We start from the raw sequence: 15597 nt of genomic DNA on the forward strand, positions 1-15597 counted from the left end.
AGTTAGTTCATCCATAAGTTATTTAGCAATTTCATTGTTACTTTACTAGTTAGTTTGTTTCTAAGTTAGTTAGTTAGTTAGTTAGTTAGCAGGGTTATGCAAAAAATAATATGTAGAGTCGTTGTGCATGGGCCAAGGATTTAGAAAAAAGAGCATCTCTAGCCATGTGTGCCACTTTGTAATGTGGAGCACTGCCACTAACAGGACTGAGGTGTCACAGTATTGGCTATTAAAGACATATCGAGTCATCTAAGTAGATTGTTTGACCTTGGTGGAGGTCCATTCTAATTCCTTAAATGTTTTTCACTGTGCATTATTTTCATTCCAGTGACAAAAGCCTCAGAATTCTCAGAGGCCGCCCTGGCCGGTCTGGCCAGTAAGGAGAACTTCGGCAGTGTGAGTTTGCGCAGCGTCAACATCTCGGAGCAGGTGTCCAACAACAGCGCCGTGCCATACAAGAAGCTCATGCTGCTGCAGGTCAAAGGTCAGGTTCTCACCATCACTTTGCGCTCACCTGAGATCTGCTTTAAGGCTCCATTCTTATTCACACTGGTGCACATGGTTCTCCGCAGGCCGTCGTCATGTTCAGACCCGACTGGTCGAGCCAAGAGCTTCGTCACTGAACAGCGGGGATTGTTTCCTGCTGGTGACGCCTGAGCGCTGCTTCGTGTGGATAGGAGAGTTTTCTAATGTCATTGAGAGAGCAAAGGTGACATATTTGATTCATCTTTAATTAATCATAATTCAACTGTTTATTAGTTTTGGAAAAACATGAACTGCGTGTAGTGTTACCATATCTGAGTTATTGTGTAGAAATATGGGGAAATAACTACAAAAGTACACTTCATTCACTAACGGTGCTACAAAAAAGATCAGTTAAAATAATACATAATGTTGGATATAGAGGACATACAAACCCCTTATTTATTGAATCAAAATTTTGAAATTCCACGACATAGTGAATTTGCAAACAGCTAAAATTATACACATAGCAAACTATAACCTGCTACCCAATAATATACAACAGTTATTCTCAAAAAAAGAGGAGAAATATAATCTTAGAGAAACATTTAATTTAAAACATTTGTACACACGTACAACACTTAAGACCTTCAGTATATCAGTATGTGGAATTAGATGATGGAATGGATTAAGCAAATAAATCAAACAATGTACTAATTTAATCCACTTCAAGAAACTCTTCACACTTAAAGTGTTTACAAAGTACAAAGAAGAAGAACCATTATAAACATTCTGAATTTATCTCACCCATCCATTCATTTTCAAGATAATCTTACTCATCTCACCATACGAAATGTAACTTACTTCACCGAGTATTATTTATTTATTTTTATTGCGATTACTTATGGAGTATATTGTGAATAAATTGAGAACAGGCAGTGAACAAAAGTTTTAGCAACTGTTATGTAAAGGAAAAGGGGTAGGATTAAATAAGCTCTGCTTCTTCCTACTCCTTTTTGAACATGTTGAATAGAGACTGGAAATTGTGATGTATCATGTTGTATGCATGCATGTTGCAAATAAACTCAAACATTACACTAAATGGCTTCAACATGTAAAACCACTGGAATTTTGAGTAATAACTACTGCATTAGAGTATTTCAGAGTCTTATTATAGCCCGTAGACTTTATATATTGAATTATATTGTATTTTAATTTATTGCTGCATGAAACAGATAAATGTTTATATTTTTTGGGGGGTGCTGGAGCCTATCCCTGCTGCATTCGGGCGGAAGACGGGGTACACCCCAGACAAGTCGCCACCTCATTATTTGTCTTTATTTTGTTGCTGTAGGCAATGGATCTGGCCACTTTCATCCAGACAAAAAAGGACCTCGGCTGCAGGGCCAGCAAGGTGCAGACCATTGAGGAAGCGGTTCACCCCCAGAGGCCGGATTCCCTTATGTTTTGGACCATTCTAGGGGGACAGACAGCCTATCAATGTAAGATCTCACTACAAACCTAAAATAGTTCTGAAAGTCATGATATGACTATATGCTGTATTTGTCAGGTTCAAACACTGATGACATCTATCAAACAGACAAGAAGCAAGGAATCATGAGTTAAATTTTGCTCAATTGAGGAGAGACGTGTTTTGGGCTGTACTCTAGTTACAGATCCAAACTACGCTCTAAAAGTCCAGCCCGCGTGCTTCCTCTATTTATTTGGGAGGTCCCTGGTTACATCACTGAAGCTGTCGCTGAGGGAAGGGGGTAATCTGGACAGCTCCAGTTAGACACAATATATGATTATAGAAAATGCAAATGTGCTGACAGTCGTGATATCGCCTTGTCTCTGCTCTGTCTGCGTCACGGTACTCGATGTTCGGCCTTGGCAGTCAGCAGGCCGATTCTGAAACAAACACTGATGCGAGACTGGCTTGCAATCTTTTGGATTGCCAGCTTTGCACAGACAAAGAAAAATACAATTTCAGCACAATTGATAATAACTATAGCAACGGCCCTTAAGCATAGGAGTTGTGTGATAATATATACATAATTATTCTAACTGTATTTTTGTGTGATTAGCTGCCGGCCCGCCAGAAGAGGACGAGCATTTTGAGAATGCCATCGTGGAAACTAACTGCATCTTTCGTCTGCTGGATGACAAACTTGTCCCTGATGATGAAGAATGGGGGAAGGTGCCTCGCTGCTGTCTTCTGTCGTCCAAAGAGGTCCGACTGTTAAGTATTGTGTTGTGACACTGTACTATATCATGTTGAGAGCTGTTTGTAATATTTTGCCTGGCCTATTTGGTCAAATGTGACCACCTACCTACCACGACTATTATTGTCAAAACCTAGTACTGTAGTTCTTCCTGCTGGTTTGAATGTGTTGCTTAGCAACAAAAAGGGGAAAAGCGAGCAACTTCATCGATTAAAACCAAAACAGTTTTCCTGTGCAGTGAGATGTTAGATTATGTAATTTCAAAACATTTGATTAGTTATTTAAATGTTAAAAATACTTGTACCACAGGTGCTAGTGTTGGACTTTGGCAGTGAGGTGTACGTCTGGCACGGCAAAGAGGTGACGCTGGCGCAGAGGAAGGTGGCCTTCCAGCTGGCCAAACACCTCTGGAACGGCACCTTTGACTACACCTGCTGTGACATCAACCCGCTGGACCCGGGAAGCTGCAACACACTCATTCCCAGGTACTGTACAGAACGTGACTGTTAAGTTTTGGTGTGAATGTTGTTGTTCTGGACCCCAGGATGCAGAGGCGGTAGACGATGTGCAGGTAAAATAATACTAAAAATAATAATTAGAGATGTCCGATAATATCGGACTGCTGATATTATCGGCCGATAAATGCTTTAAAAGTAATATCGGAAATGATCGGTATCGGTTTCAAAAATAAAATGTATGACTTTTTAAAACGCCGCTGTACGGAGTGGTACACGGACGTAGGGAGAAGTACAGTGCCAATAAACCTTAAAGGCACTGCCTTTGCGTGCCGGCCCAATCACATAATATCTACGGCTTTTGACAAATACAAGTGAATGCCCTGCATACATGGTCAACAGCCATACAGGTCACACTGAGGGTGGCCGTATAAACAACTTTAATACTGTTACAAATATGCGCCACACTGTGAACCCACACCAAACAAGAATGACAAACACATTTCGGGAGAACATCCGCACCGTAACACAACATAAACACAACAGAACAAATACCCAAAACCCCTTGCAGCACTAACTCTTCCAGGACGCTACAATATACAACTAACTAACACACAAGCTAACTTTGGGGAGCGGCTCGTCTTCTTTGTACATGTAGGTGACCAAAAACAAAATGAGAGAGGGGATTGGTATTAATTGGCATTGGCTGATCATGTACTTTTTTACAAAAATAGACGATACCGAGTTGTGGTTGATCGATCAACGCATGTCTACCCAGAAAGTATGACAGGCTTGGTGTCGGAACCCCCCGATGTGTAAAAAATATAGAAATTAAATGACTATAGAAATAAAATGACTTATTACTATGATACTATGAGCACTGATCGAAGCATTCAAATCATACACATCATCATCTCAAATTAGCCTTTGAACAACTGAAAATAAATAATTCCTACTAATTCCCAAGTACTTTAGACAATGGCATTCGATATCTAAAAATATGTCATGACTTGGACTTTGGCGTGGTTTGTTTTCCCATGGTGCAAATTATTTGGACCGGACATGGCGTGAAGGTAAATACATTTTTATTTTTACACTAACAAAAGAACAAAAAGCGCGCTCAAGGCGGAAGTACAAACTTGGCTAATGAAACAAATACTTGCAAATGGGCAAAAAACTATGGACATGAACAAAAGTCGCTAACTGTGGCATAAATAGAAAAAACCGTACTTGCGATGACGTGAACAGGGCAGCATGGACTATGAACATGAAACAGAGTGTCAGGAGTGTGTCAAGAGTGTGATGTCGCCAGGAAGACAGCCTGGCAACTGTGAGCTTAAATAATAGTGACATGATTAGTGACAGCAGGTGCGTGACGCAAAATGTGAAAACGTGAGACAGGTGCGTGACATGAGGATGTGAACCAGGTGAAACTAATGGTTGCTATGGTGACAAAGCAAGGGAGTGAAACCAGGAACTAAAAAGTGTCCAAAAACATAACTAAACAAAACATGATCACAGACATGACAGAGTAAAGGTCCAATTAATCCACCTAAAAAAACTAAGTGATCCAAAACCTAAATTATGGAACGACTGCTTTTTCCACGTGTTCTTTAACAGCTCGATACAATATAGCAGCGTGATCTCAGTCTAAGGCAGGGGTCGGCAACCCGCGGCTCCGGAGCCGCATGCGGCTCTTTGATCACTCTGATGCGGCTCAGCAGCTTACTTGCTGAACCCCCCAATTTTCCCGTGAGACTTCCGGATTTCAGTGCCTCTCGCAGAAAACTCCTGGGATTAATATTCACCGATTTTCACCCTTACGGTTATATGGCTATAATAAGGGCGTGCCATGATGGTACAACATTTGGCGCCCTCTACAATCTGTATTAACAGCGTGCCAGCCCAACACTTGTGATACAATATACATCTTCTGCTTGCACACGTACGTGACAGCAAGGCATACTTGGTCAACAGCCACACAGTTTACACTGACGGTGGTCATATAAAACAACTTTAACACTCTTACTAATAATGCGCCACACTTTGAACCAAAACCAAACAAGAATGACAAACACATTTCGGGAGGGGGGGTGTGTAATGTATCCCGGAAGAGTTAGGGCTGCATGGGATTCTGGGTATTTGTCCTGTTGTGTTTATGTTGTGTTACGGTGCAGATGTTCTCCCGAAATTTGTTTGTCATTCTTGTTTGGTGTGGGTTCACAGTGTGGCGCATTATTAGTAAGAGTGTTAAAGTCCAGTTGTGATCGATTCAATACCCTGAGAATACAACGACCTGGTTAATTGAGAATATTCTTTGAACTAGAGATGGAGTGTTTTAAACAGGTTAGAGGCAAGAGTCTTCCTCATCTTTTTGAACATCCCTCCTCAGGAAAGGCCAAGGCCGACCCGACTGGGCCATATTCGGCAGGCTGACAGAGCACAACGAGACCGTCTTGTTCAAAGAGAAGTTTGTGGACTGGACCGAAGTGAAACCTCCGTCGCCAACGGAAGGCAGCGAGCTGGTACCGGAACAGCAGGTTGGCATCAAAGATTGTAAGTGTATAAAAGCAGGGTAAAGGGTTAGTCAAGGTTTGTTTGTCTTTTTCCCAGAAAGCCACAGCGCGAGAATGCCGGCCGTACGACACCAACTTGATGCTGCCTCTCCTCCAGTCGTCCGTCGCCACCATCCTGGACGGCGTCAACGTCGGCCGTGGACATGGCTCAGTGGAAACGGAGGACCGCATGAGGACTCAGGAGATAAGCACCGTTTCCGTGGACGTGTGGCACATCCTAGAGTTTGACTACAGCCGCATACCACGCCAGAGCATCGGACAGTTCCACGAGGGGGACGCATACGTGGTCAAGTGGAAGTACATGATCAGCACGTCAGGTGAGTTGCACCTCTGACCCTTTGTCGTGTTTTTTTAATCGAATGTTGATTTATTGGAGTTTTTTGCGGCCCAGTGGGACGCAGACACAACCCAGAGGTGAGGAGCACAGGACCTGGCAGGGAGCAGTGTTGTTATTTCTTCTGGCAAGGCCGATATTCTACCATTAGTGAAAAAGGAACGTCGGCGTTGATGACGGTGGAGCTGGACGAAGAGAGAGGGGCCCAGGTATTAAACATGAAGCAGAACGCAGACAATAAGCTGCACCCACAAAATTGTAGAAAAAAATACATATTTTTCTATATATTAGCCACACCAGACTATATGACTGCAAATATGAGTTATTTACATAAAAAGTTTTTTTTTTAAATTTAACTTAATTCTTTCCAAACAGTGTCTGTAACACAGCAGTAAAACCGCTGATCAAAAAGCAGCTAGCTGCGGAAGCTAGCTCTCCAACCAGCTAAACAGACTCAATAACTCCACGGTGAAGTTTTGGTGAATTTACGAAACTGAGACAGTACAAAAAGAATGCCATTGTAAGTTAATAATAACACAGGCACTTGTAAACGTGTTAGCAATTTAGCTAATGCTAACAACGCTAGCTTCATAACATTACCATAACCCGTGCACATATGCATGAAAACACTTCTGCATACAGCACACATGGGATGGTTTAGTAAGTAAAAATTGTTTAAGTTGTATTTTAAAACTTACAAACATTGCTTGGAGTGATGAAGGAAGAATCCATTCGAGTAAAAACGCTATGGACAACTAGAGGATGGAACGGCATGTGTACTTTGGGTTAAAAGCTCTAAACAGAAGGGCACCTGAAAATGGCGCCATACCATACCATTTTAACTATTTGCATTATGGTTGTCAGCGAAGAAAAATCCATAAATTAGCCGCACCATTTTTATAAGCCACAGGGTATAAAGCGTAGGGGGAAAAAATAGCGGCTCATTGTCCGGAATTTACAGTACTCTGCAGTAGAGATGTCCGATAATGGCTTTTTTGCCGATATCCGATATCCCGATATTGTCCAACTCTAATTACCGATTCCGATATCAACCAATACCGATATATACAGTCGTGGAATTAACACATTATTATGCCTAATTCTGTTGTGATGCCCCGCTGGATGCATTAAACAATGTAACAAGGTTTTCCAAAATAAATCAACTCAAGTTATGGGACAAAAAATGCCAACATGGCACTGCCATATTTATTATTGAAGTCACAAAGTGCATTATTTTTTTTAACATGCCTCAAAACAGCAGCTTGGAATTTGGGACAAGCTCTCCCTGAAAGAGCATGAGGAGGTTGAGGTGGGCGAGGTTGGGGCGCTTGGGGGACAGCGGGGGGATGAGGTGGGGGGTGGGGGAAGAAGGGGGTGTATATTGTAGCGTCCCGGAAGAGTTAGTGCTGCAAGGGGTTCTGGGTATTTGTTCTGTTGTGTTTATGTTGTGTTACGGTGCGGATGTTCTCCCGAAATGTGTTTGTCATTCTTGTTTGGTGTGGGTTCACATTGTGGCGCATATTTGTAACAGTGTTAAAATTGTTTATACGGCCACCCTCAGCGTCCTGTATGGCTGTTGACCAAGTATGCATTCACTTGTGTGTGTGAAAAGCCGTAGATATTATGTGATTGGACCAGCGCGCAAAAGCAGTGCCTTTAAGGTTTATTGGCGCTCTGTACTTCTCCCTACGTCCGTGTACCACTCCGTACAGCGGCGTTTCAAAAAGTCATACATTTTACTTTTTGAAACCGATACCGATAATTTCCGAAAAGCATTTATCGGCCGATAATATCGGCAGCCCGATATTATCGGACATCTCTACTCTGCAGTTTTAGATAGCTGACTTGTTGATAGACAAAGTTCATAGGACTCAGTCACAACCAATGAAAATAGTGGCAATAGCTGGCCACACCCACTAAGCTGTTAGAAATGACAAAATAGAGTCTGACATCATCGTACCCCTAAAGGGCATAAGGACTTAGCACAAATGTATTACTGCTCTGCATTAAATATAACATACTAACTGAAAATAAATAAACTGAGGCACATATTTCATTGATACTTTGTTGCTGGTAGCCACCAACCAATGGTGTTAAATTGTGTTTTTGTGCGTTTAAAAGGTCCAAGTGCAGCAGGGAAAAGAGCCTCCATGTTTCCTGCAGTGCTTCAACGGTGGCATGATCGTCCACGCCGGCAAGCGGGAAGAGGAGGAGGAGAACATCCAAAGTAAACCGATGTTTCCTTTAACAGTCCTTAATGAATTTATTTGTGACGGTCACACTTGTTTACCTCCTTAGGTGAGTGGCGTCTGTACTGCGTGCGGGGCGAGATGGCAGAAGAGGGCTACCTCTTGGAGGTGGCGTGTCACTGCAGCAGCCTGCGCTCGCGAGCATCCATGATCCTGCTCAGCGTCAACAAGGCCGTCATCTACCTGTGGCACGGCTGTAAGACGCAGCCGCACACCCGCAGCGTGGCCAACACGGCGGCCCTGAGGATCAAAGAACAGTGCGTTGTTTTTATTGGGGTTTTTTTATATACTGAGACCCTTAAATACCCCAAACGGTCTTGTATAATATTTTGGTATTTTTTTAACATCAAAGTACATCTAGGAAGAGGTCCAACAATAATTTGTATTGTGTGTTGACACTGGAGTTTCGACAGTTTAGAAGTATTTTTTTAGTATGCCCTACTGGGAACATGCCTTTTTGTGTGTCGGTAGCTTTAATGCTAATAAAGTTAAAGTTAAAGTACCAATGATTTGCACACACACACTAGGTGTGGCGAAATTATTCTCTGCATTTGACCCATCACCCTTGATCAGCCCCTGGGAGGTGAGGGGAGCAGTGGGCAGCAGCGGTGGCCACGCCCAGGAATCATTTTTGGTGATTTAACCCCCAATTCCAACCCTTGATGCTGAGTGCCAAGCAGGGAGGTAATGGGTCCCATTTTTATAGTCTTTGGTATGACTCGGCCGGGGTTTGAACTCACAACCTACCGATCTCAGGGCGGACACTCTAACCACTAGGCCACTGAGTAGGTAATGAGCTGTGTTTGTCTCCAAGAAGCACTATTATGAAATGTATCCACTTTTTACATATACAGTGCATCCGGAAAGTATTCACAGTGCCTTACTTTTTTCCACATTTTGTTACGTTACAGCTTTATTCCAAAAAAAAAATGTCCTCAAAAATCTACACACAATACCCCATAATGTAAAATGTTTTTTTGGGGCGGGGAGAAAAACTAAACTAAGAACGCACATGTACATGCGTATTAACAGTCTCTGCTCAATACTTTGTTGATGCACCTTTGGCAGCAATTGCAAAAAGTATTTTTCAGATCTCTCCAGAGATTTGATTCAAGTCTGGGCCCCGGCTGGGCCGCTGAAGAACATTCACAGAGTTTTCCTGAAGCCATTCCTTTGATATCTTGGCTGTGTGCTTATACGTTCGTTGTCCTGCTGAAAGATGAACCGTAGCCCCAGTCTGAGTTTAATAGCACTCTGGAGCATATTTTCATCCAGGATGTCTCTGAAAAATTACAATATTCATTAGAGATGTCCGATAATATCGGACTGCCGATATTATCGGCCGATAAATGCTTTGAAATGTAATATCGGAAATTATCGATATCGGTTTCAAAGAGTAAAATATATGACTTTTTAAAACGCCGCTGTACGGAGTGGTACACGGACGTAGGGAGAAGTACAGAGCAGTTGCGTCTCCCAGTCATACTTACGATTTTCCCGGGAGACTCCCGAATTTCAGTGCTCTCCCCGAAAATCTCCCGGGGCAACCATTCTCCCGATTTCCACCCAGACAACAATATTGGGGGCGTGCCTTAAAGGCACTGCCTTTGCGTGCCGGCCCAATCACACAATATCTTCGGCTTTTAACACACACAAGTGAATGCAACCATACTTGGTCAATAGCCATACAGGTCACACTGAGGGTGGCCGTATAAACAACTTTAACACTGTTACAAATATGCGCCACACTGTGAACCCACATCAGACAAGAATGACAAACACATTTCGGGAGAACATCCGCACCGTAACACAACAGAACAAATACCCAGAATCCCTTGCAGCACTAACTCTTCCGGAACGCTACAATATACACCCCTCTCAGGGAGAGCATGTCCCAAATTCCAAGCTCATGTTTTGAGGCATGTTAAAAAAAATAATGCACTTTGTGACTTCAATAATAAATATGGCAGTGCCATGTTGGCATTTTTTTCCATAACTTGAGTTGATTTATTTTGGAAAACCTTGTTACATTGTTTAATGCATCCAGGGGGGCATCACAACAAAAGGCATAATAATGTGTTAATTCCACGACTGTATATATTGGTAACGGTTGATATCGGAATCGGTAATTAAGAGTTGGAAACTATCGGAATATCGGATATCGGCAAAAAAAGCCATTATCGGACATCTCTAATATTCATATTTCCATCTATCCTGACTAGTCTCCCAGTTCCTGACGCTAAATGGTATTAACCTGGTGATGAGCGGTGCCTGGTTTCCTCCAAACATGACACCTGGCCTTCACGGCAAACATGTCAATCTTTGTCTCATCAGATCAAAGAATGTTGTCTCTCATGGTCTGAGAGTCTTTCAGGTGCATTTTGGCAAACTTTTACGAAGGAATGGCTTCCCTTTGGCCACTAAACCACACAGGCCTGATCGGTGGATTGCTGTAGAGATGGTTGTCCTTCTGGAAGGTTCTCTTCTCTCCACTGAGGAATGCTGTATATGTGACATAGTGACCAACGGGCTCTTGGTCACCTCCCTGACTAGGGCCCTTCTCCCCAAATCGTTGAGTTTAGAGCGTCGGCCAACTCTAGGAAGAGTCCTGGTGGTCTCAAATGTCTTCCATTTACGGATTATAAAGGCCACTGTGCTCATCGGGTCTTTCAAGGCATCAGATATTTTATAGGCAGGTGTGTGCTTTTCCGAATAATGTCCAACCAACTAAATTTACCACAGGTTGACTCCAATTAAGCTGTAGGAACATCTCAAGTATGATCAGTTGAAACAGGATGCCCTTGATCTCACATTTAAGGTTCATGGCAAAGGCTGTGAATACTTATGGACATGGAATTTCTGAGTTTTTATTTTTAGGGAATTTACAAAAAAAAAAAAAAAAGTCATTATGGGGTGTTGTGTGTAAAATTTTGAGGAAAAATGTATGCATTTCATTTTGAAATAAGGCTATAACATAACAAAATGTGGACAAGTGAAGCACTGTGAATACTATCTACACTGTAACTCTGTAATTGTCATAGTTACTAAACAGTATATTACATACAACAATGTAACATGAAAGATTACAACAGAGGATACCAACATACTTGCCAACCCTCCCGAGTTTTCCGGGAGACTCCCGAAATTCAGCGCCTCTCCCGAAAACCTCCCGGAACAAATATTCTCCCGAAAATCTCCCGATTTTCAGCCGGAGCTGGAAGCCACGCCCCCTCCAGCTCCATGCGGACCTGAGTGAGGACAGCCTTTTTTCATGATGGGAGGACAACAGGGTGACAAGAACTAAATCATCCAGACTAGAGATAAATTGTATTATTATGTATATCTTACCTAAAAATATATATATTTATTAATAAAAAATAAATAAAAAATAAATACATTTTTACTATATTTTGCTAAAAACATCAAAATTAATTGTATTTTTATTTGTATTTTTTCGTGACTCCTTATTACATCCAGCCATAGAATTATACATTAAAATAAACATATTTGAAATAATTGATTTTAAATTATCATAATAATTCATTTAAAATTTAATTATTAAAATAATTGCTTGTTTATCAACAACTTTAGCATTTTATTCATTACATTTTGAAACTCTCAGAAGCCAAGTTATGTTATATTCCTTAATATTTATTTATGCAAGTTTGAAGTATCAATTATCTAAACACAGTTTGTTTGCATATTTTCAGGATGTAGATATATATATATTTGCGACTTATACTCCAGTGCGACTTATATATGTTTTTTCCTTCTTTATTATGCATTTTCGGCGCGTGCGACTTATAGTCCGAAAAATACGGTAATAGGAAAATGAAAGTATGTCTTTTGATGCAAAGTAGTGAACTTGTGTCCTGCTCAGGTGTCCTCTGGAAGCTGGTCTTCACAGCAGCAGCAATGTCAGCATCCATGAGTGTGATGAGGGCGTGGAACCTCCGGGCTTCTGGGAGGCCCTGGGCCGCAAGGACAGGAAGGCCTACGACTGCATGCTGCAAGGTAAAACAGGTCAACCTCCGCATTAAACTCATCCAAGCATGCTTTTGTGCACTGGGACCAGAAAAGGGTCTTGAGATTGACTGGGAACAATATCCAGTTGTATACGTTGTGGTCGTCTACGACTTACAGGATACACTAGGGGTGTAACGGTACGTCTATTTGTATTGAACCGTTTTGGTACGAGCGTTTCGGTTCGGTTCGGAGGTGTACCAAACGAGTTTCCACACGGACATATTAAGTAGCGTAACACACGCTGTGTAAACAATGCACACCGAGGCACAACACACGGCATGCTAGCAGCGACCGGGCTACGACAACATGTAAAAGCCAGAGCTGGAAGACCCTCCTGCCTCGTTAAGATCTCCCATTTGGGAACACTTCGGCTGCGCGATACAACAATGGAGGACGGAGGTTTGCCGACATTGTTCAGCAGCTGCTTCTGACAGCACGTCAAACATGCTTACCCATTTGAAGCGTCACCACCGCATTCAAGCAGCCTCTCCTCGGCGAGTCAGGCAGGGCTAAAGTAATAAATGTTTTTATAGCAGCAGATATAAGACCATATTGCATTACAAACTAGATTTTGACTCACTTCTATGGTGGAAGAACAATAAGCCCATATATCCTCTTACTGCCAAGTTAGCCAGGCTGGGGGGGAAGGAAAAGTTAATCTGAGGCTGAGTTGACTTTAAACTGTTTAAAGGGGAACATTATCACAATTTCAGAAGGGTTAAAACCATTAAAAATCAGTTCCCAGTGGCTTATTTTATTTTTCGAAGTTTTTTTCAAAATTTTACCCATCACGCAATATCCCTAAAAAAAGCTTCAAAGTGCCTGATTTTAACCATCGTTATATACACCCGTCCATTTTCCTGTGACGTCACACAGTGATGCCAATACAAACAAACATGGCGCATAGAACAGCAAGCTATAGCGACATTAGCTCGGATTCAGACTCGGATTTCAGCGGCTTAAGCGATTCAACAGATTACGCATGTATTGAAACGGATGGTTGTAGTGTGGAGGCAGGTAGCGAAAACGAAATTGAAGAAGAAACTGAAGCTATTGAGCCATATCGGTTTGAACCGTATGCAAGCGAAACCGACGAAAACGACACGACAGCCAGCGACACGGGAGAAAGCGAGGACGAATTCGGCGATCGCCTTCTAACCAACGATTGGTATGTTTGTTTGGCATTAAAGGAAACTAACAACTATGAACTAGGTTTACAGCATATGAAATACATTTGGCAACAACATGCACTTTGAGAGTGCAGACAGCCCAGTTTTCATCAATTAATATATTCTGTAGACATACCCTCATCCGCTCTCTTTTCCTGAAAGCTGATCTGTCCAGTCCAGTTGGAAATGCATCTGCTTTGAGTGTCGTAGGATATCCACACATTCTTGCCATCTCTGTCGTAGCATAGCTTTCGTCGGTAAAGTGTGCGGAACAAACGTCCAATTTCTTGCCACTTTCGCATCTTTGGGCCACTGGTGCAACTTGAATCCGTCCCTGTTCGTGTTGTTACACCCTCCGACGAGGCATGATGTCTCCAAGGTACGGAAAACAGTAAAGAAAACGGAAAATAACAGAGCTGATTTGACTCGGTGTTTGTAATGTGTTTGAGAAAATGGCGGATTGCTTCCCGATGACGTCACAATGTGACGTCATCGCTCCGAGAGCGAATAATAGAAAGGCGTTTAATTCGCCAAAATTCACCCATTTAGAGTTCGGAAATCGGTTAAAAAAAATATATGGTCTTTTTTCTGCAACATCAAGGTATATATTGACGCTTACATAGGTCTGGTGATAATGTTCCCCTTTAATGTTGCACTTTTTATATGTAGAAGACAAGTTTTGTCATTTTATTTAATCTGAGCAACAACTTGAGGCAGTTTAATGTTGATTAATGTGGACCTCGACTTAAACAAGTTGAAAAACTTATTCGGGTGTTACCATTTAGTGGTCAATTGTATGGAATATGTACTGTACTGTGCAATCTACTAATAAAAGTCTCAATCAATGAATCAATCAAAAAAAGCACTTTATATGTAGAAAGTTTTGTTAAGAAACCATTCTGAGCCTTATCTTATTTCGTTTTTTATTTTATATATGTTGACCACATTAACCCTGGCAATGGACCCTGTGTGTATATATGTATGTTATGCCATTGTTTACAAATTTGGTAAATAAATAACCAAAAAATTTATATTTTGTTGTTTTCTTACTGTACCGAAAATGAACCGAACCGTGACCTCTAAACCGAGGTACGTACCGAACCGACATTTTTGTGTACCGTTACACCCCTAGTATACACGATGTTTCGTTTGTCATTGCATCCAAAAAAGTACAACAGAACTTGTTTATAGCCAACCCGTCCAAGAAACAGAAACATAAAAATGACAGGACCGGGAGGCTGATAGGTTGCCACAAAAAACACTGTATAGGAAAAGGAAAAACAAGAGGAAAGAGGTAGAGAAAAAAAGTATTTACTTATTATTATAGGCATCCGTCCGTCAGTAGTGACGATGGGTTGCGCCTTGGGGAGTTCTTCCTCCCACCGTCGTAACTGGCGCTTATCGGGTGGAACTTAAGACTGCCATCTTCCGTGTTGTTTCCTCCCTTTAGAGGGGAGGCTGGAGTGACCTCTCCGTGGCGCATGCCTGGGCAGAAAGTATGGAGATCCTGGGTTGCTCAGTCATCAAGATCCCCCTCTCGGCCGTGACGACGTGGCCCAGAGGAAAGCAAGGCAATACGTCTGGCATCGGGTTGGCTGCAGGAGCTGCCGGCAGGGGGTCTGCAATGACACCCAGCCGCCTCAGGGGCTCCACTCCTGATTTTCTGTCTGGGTTTACTCCCATAGCCTTTCCTTCTCCCAAAGGTACCACAAGGCAGGTGGGGGGAGGGGGGATGACGCCTGCACACCTCGCCTCTGGGGCCCACTGCTGCTCCGAGATCCCCTACAGTTTAGCCTGAGACCGCAAGGTCCCAGTTTCCGTGTGTGGCCGCGAGGAGGCGCTGTAGGAGTCTTGGTGGTGGAGAGGCTGTGTACCGGCAAGAGGAGGCTTACGCGCTCGGCTCCTCTTTTCACCCCCCGTAAGGAGGGCAAACCGGTGGCAGTAGCTGTAAGCAGACAGTAGCAGGCAGAGGCAGCATGCAACATGCAACATGCAAAATGCAAAATGCAACATGCACTAACTATAAGCACTTCTACGCAGTGCTACAAACTAAGTCAACATCCCAGATGTTCTTGTAGGAAGAGGGGAAGGGATTTCAGAG

The 15597-nt window shown here is 42.5% G+C and overlaps 1 protein-coding gene across 1 annotated transcript in view; it reads left to right on the forward strand.

Annotated features, from left to right (window-relative positions):
• The window catches only part of svilb (supervillin b), an 86770-nt gene that overhangs the window by 59559 nt on the left and 11614 nt on the right, over positions 1 to 15597 (forward strand). Inside the window, exons 25-35 of the mRNA XM_061979001.1 lie at positions 329 to 484; positions 573 to 709; positions 1817 to 1964; positions 2550 to 2695; positions 2997 to 3172; positions 5535 to 5682; positions 5756 to 6035; positions 6110 to 6261; positions 8174 to 8279; positions 8351 to 8558; positions 12182 to 12315. Coding sequence (XP_061834985.1) covers positions 329 to 484; positions 573 to 709; positions 1817 to 1964; positions 2550 to 2695; positions 2997 to 3172; positions 5535 to 5682; positions 5756 to 6035; positions 6110 to 6261; positions 8174 to 8279; positions 8351 to 8558; positions 12182 to 12315 — 1791 coding nt within the window. The remainder of the gene's footprint in view (positions 1 to 328; positions 485 to 572; positions 710 to 1816; positions 1965 to 2549; positions 2696 to 2996; positions 3173 to 5534; positions 5683 to 5755; positions 6036 to 6109; positions 6262 to 8173; positions 8280 to 8350; positions 8559 to 12181; positions 12316 to 15597) is intronic.

The sequence above is a fragment of the Nerophis lumbriciformis genome, linkage group LG19 (assembly GCF_033978685.3).
Source record: "Nerophis lumbriciformis linkage group LG19, RoL_Nlum_v2.1, whole genome shotgun sequence".
Taxonomy (NCBI): domain Eukaryota; kingdom Metazoa; phylum Chordata; class Actinopteri; order Syngnathiformes; family Syngnathidae; genus Nerophis; species Nerophis lumbriciformis.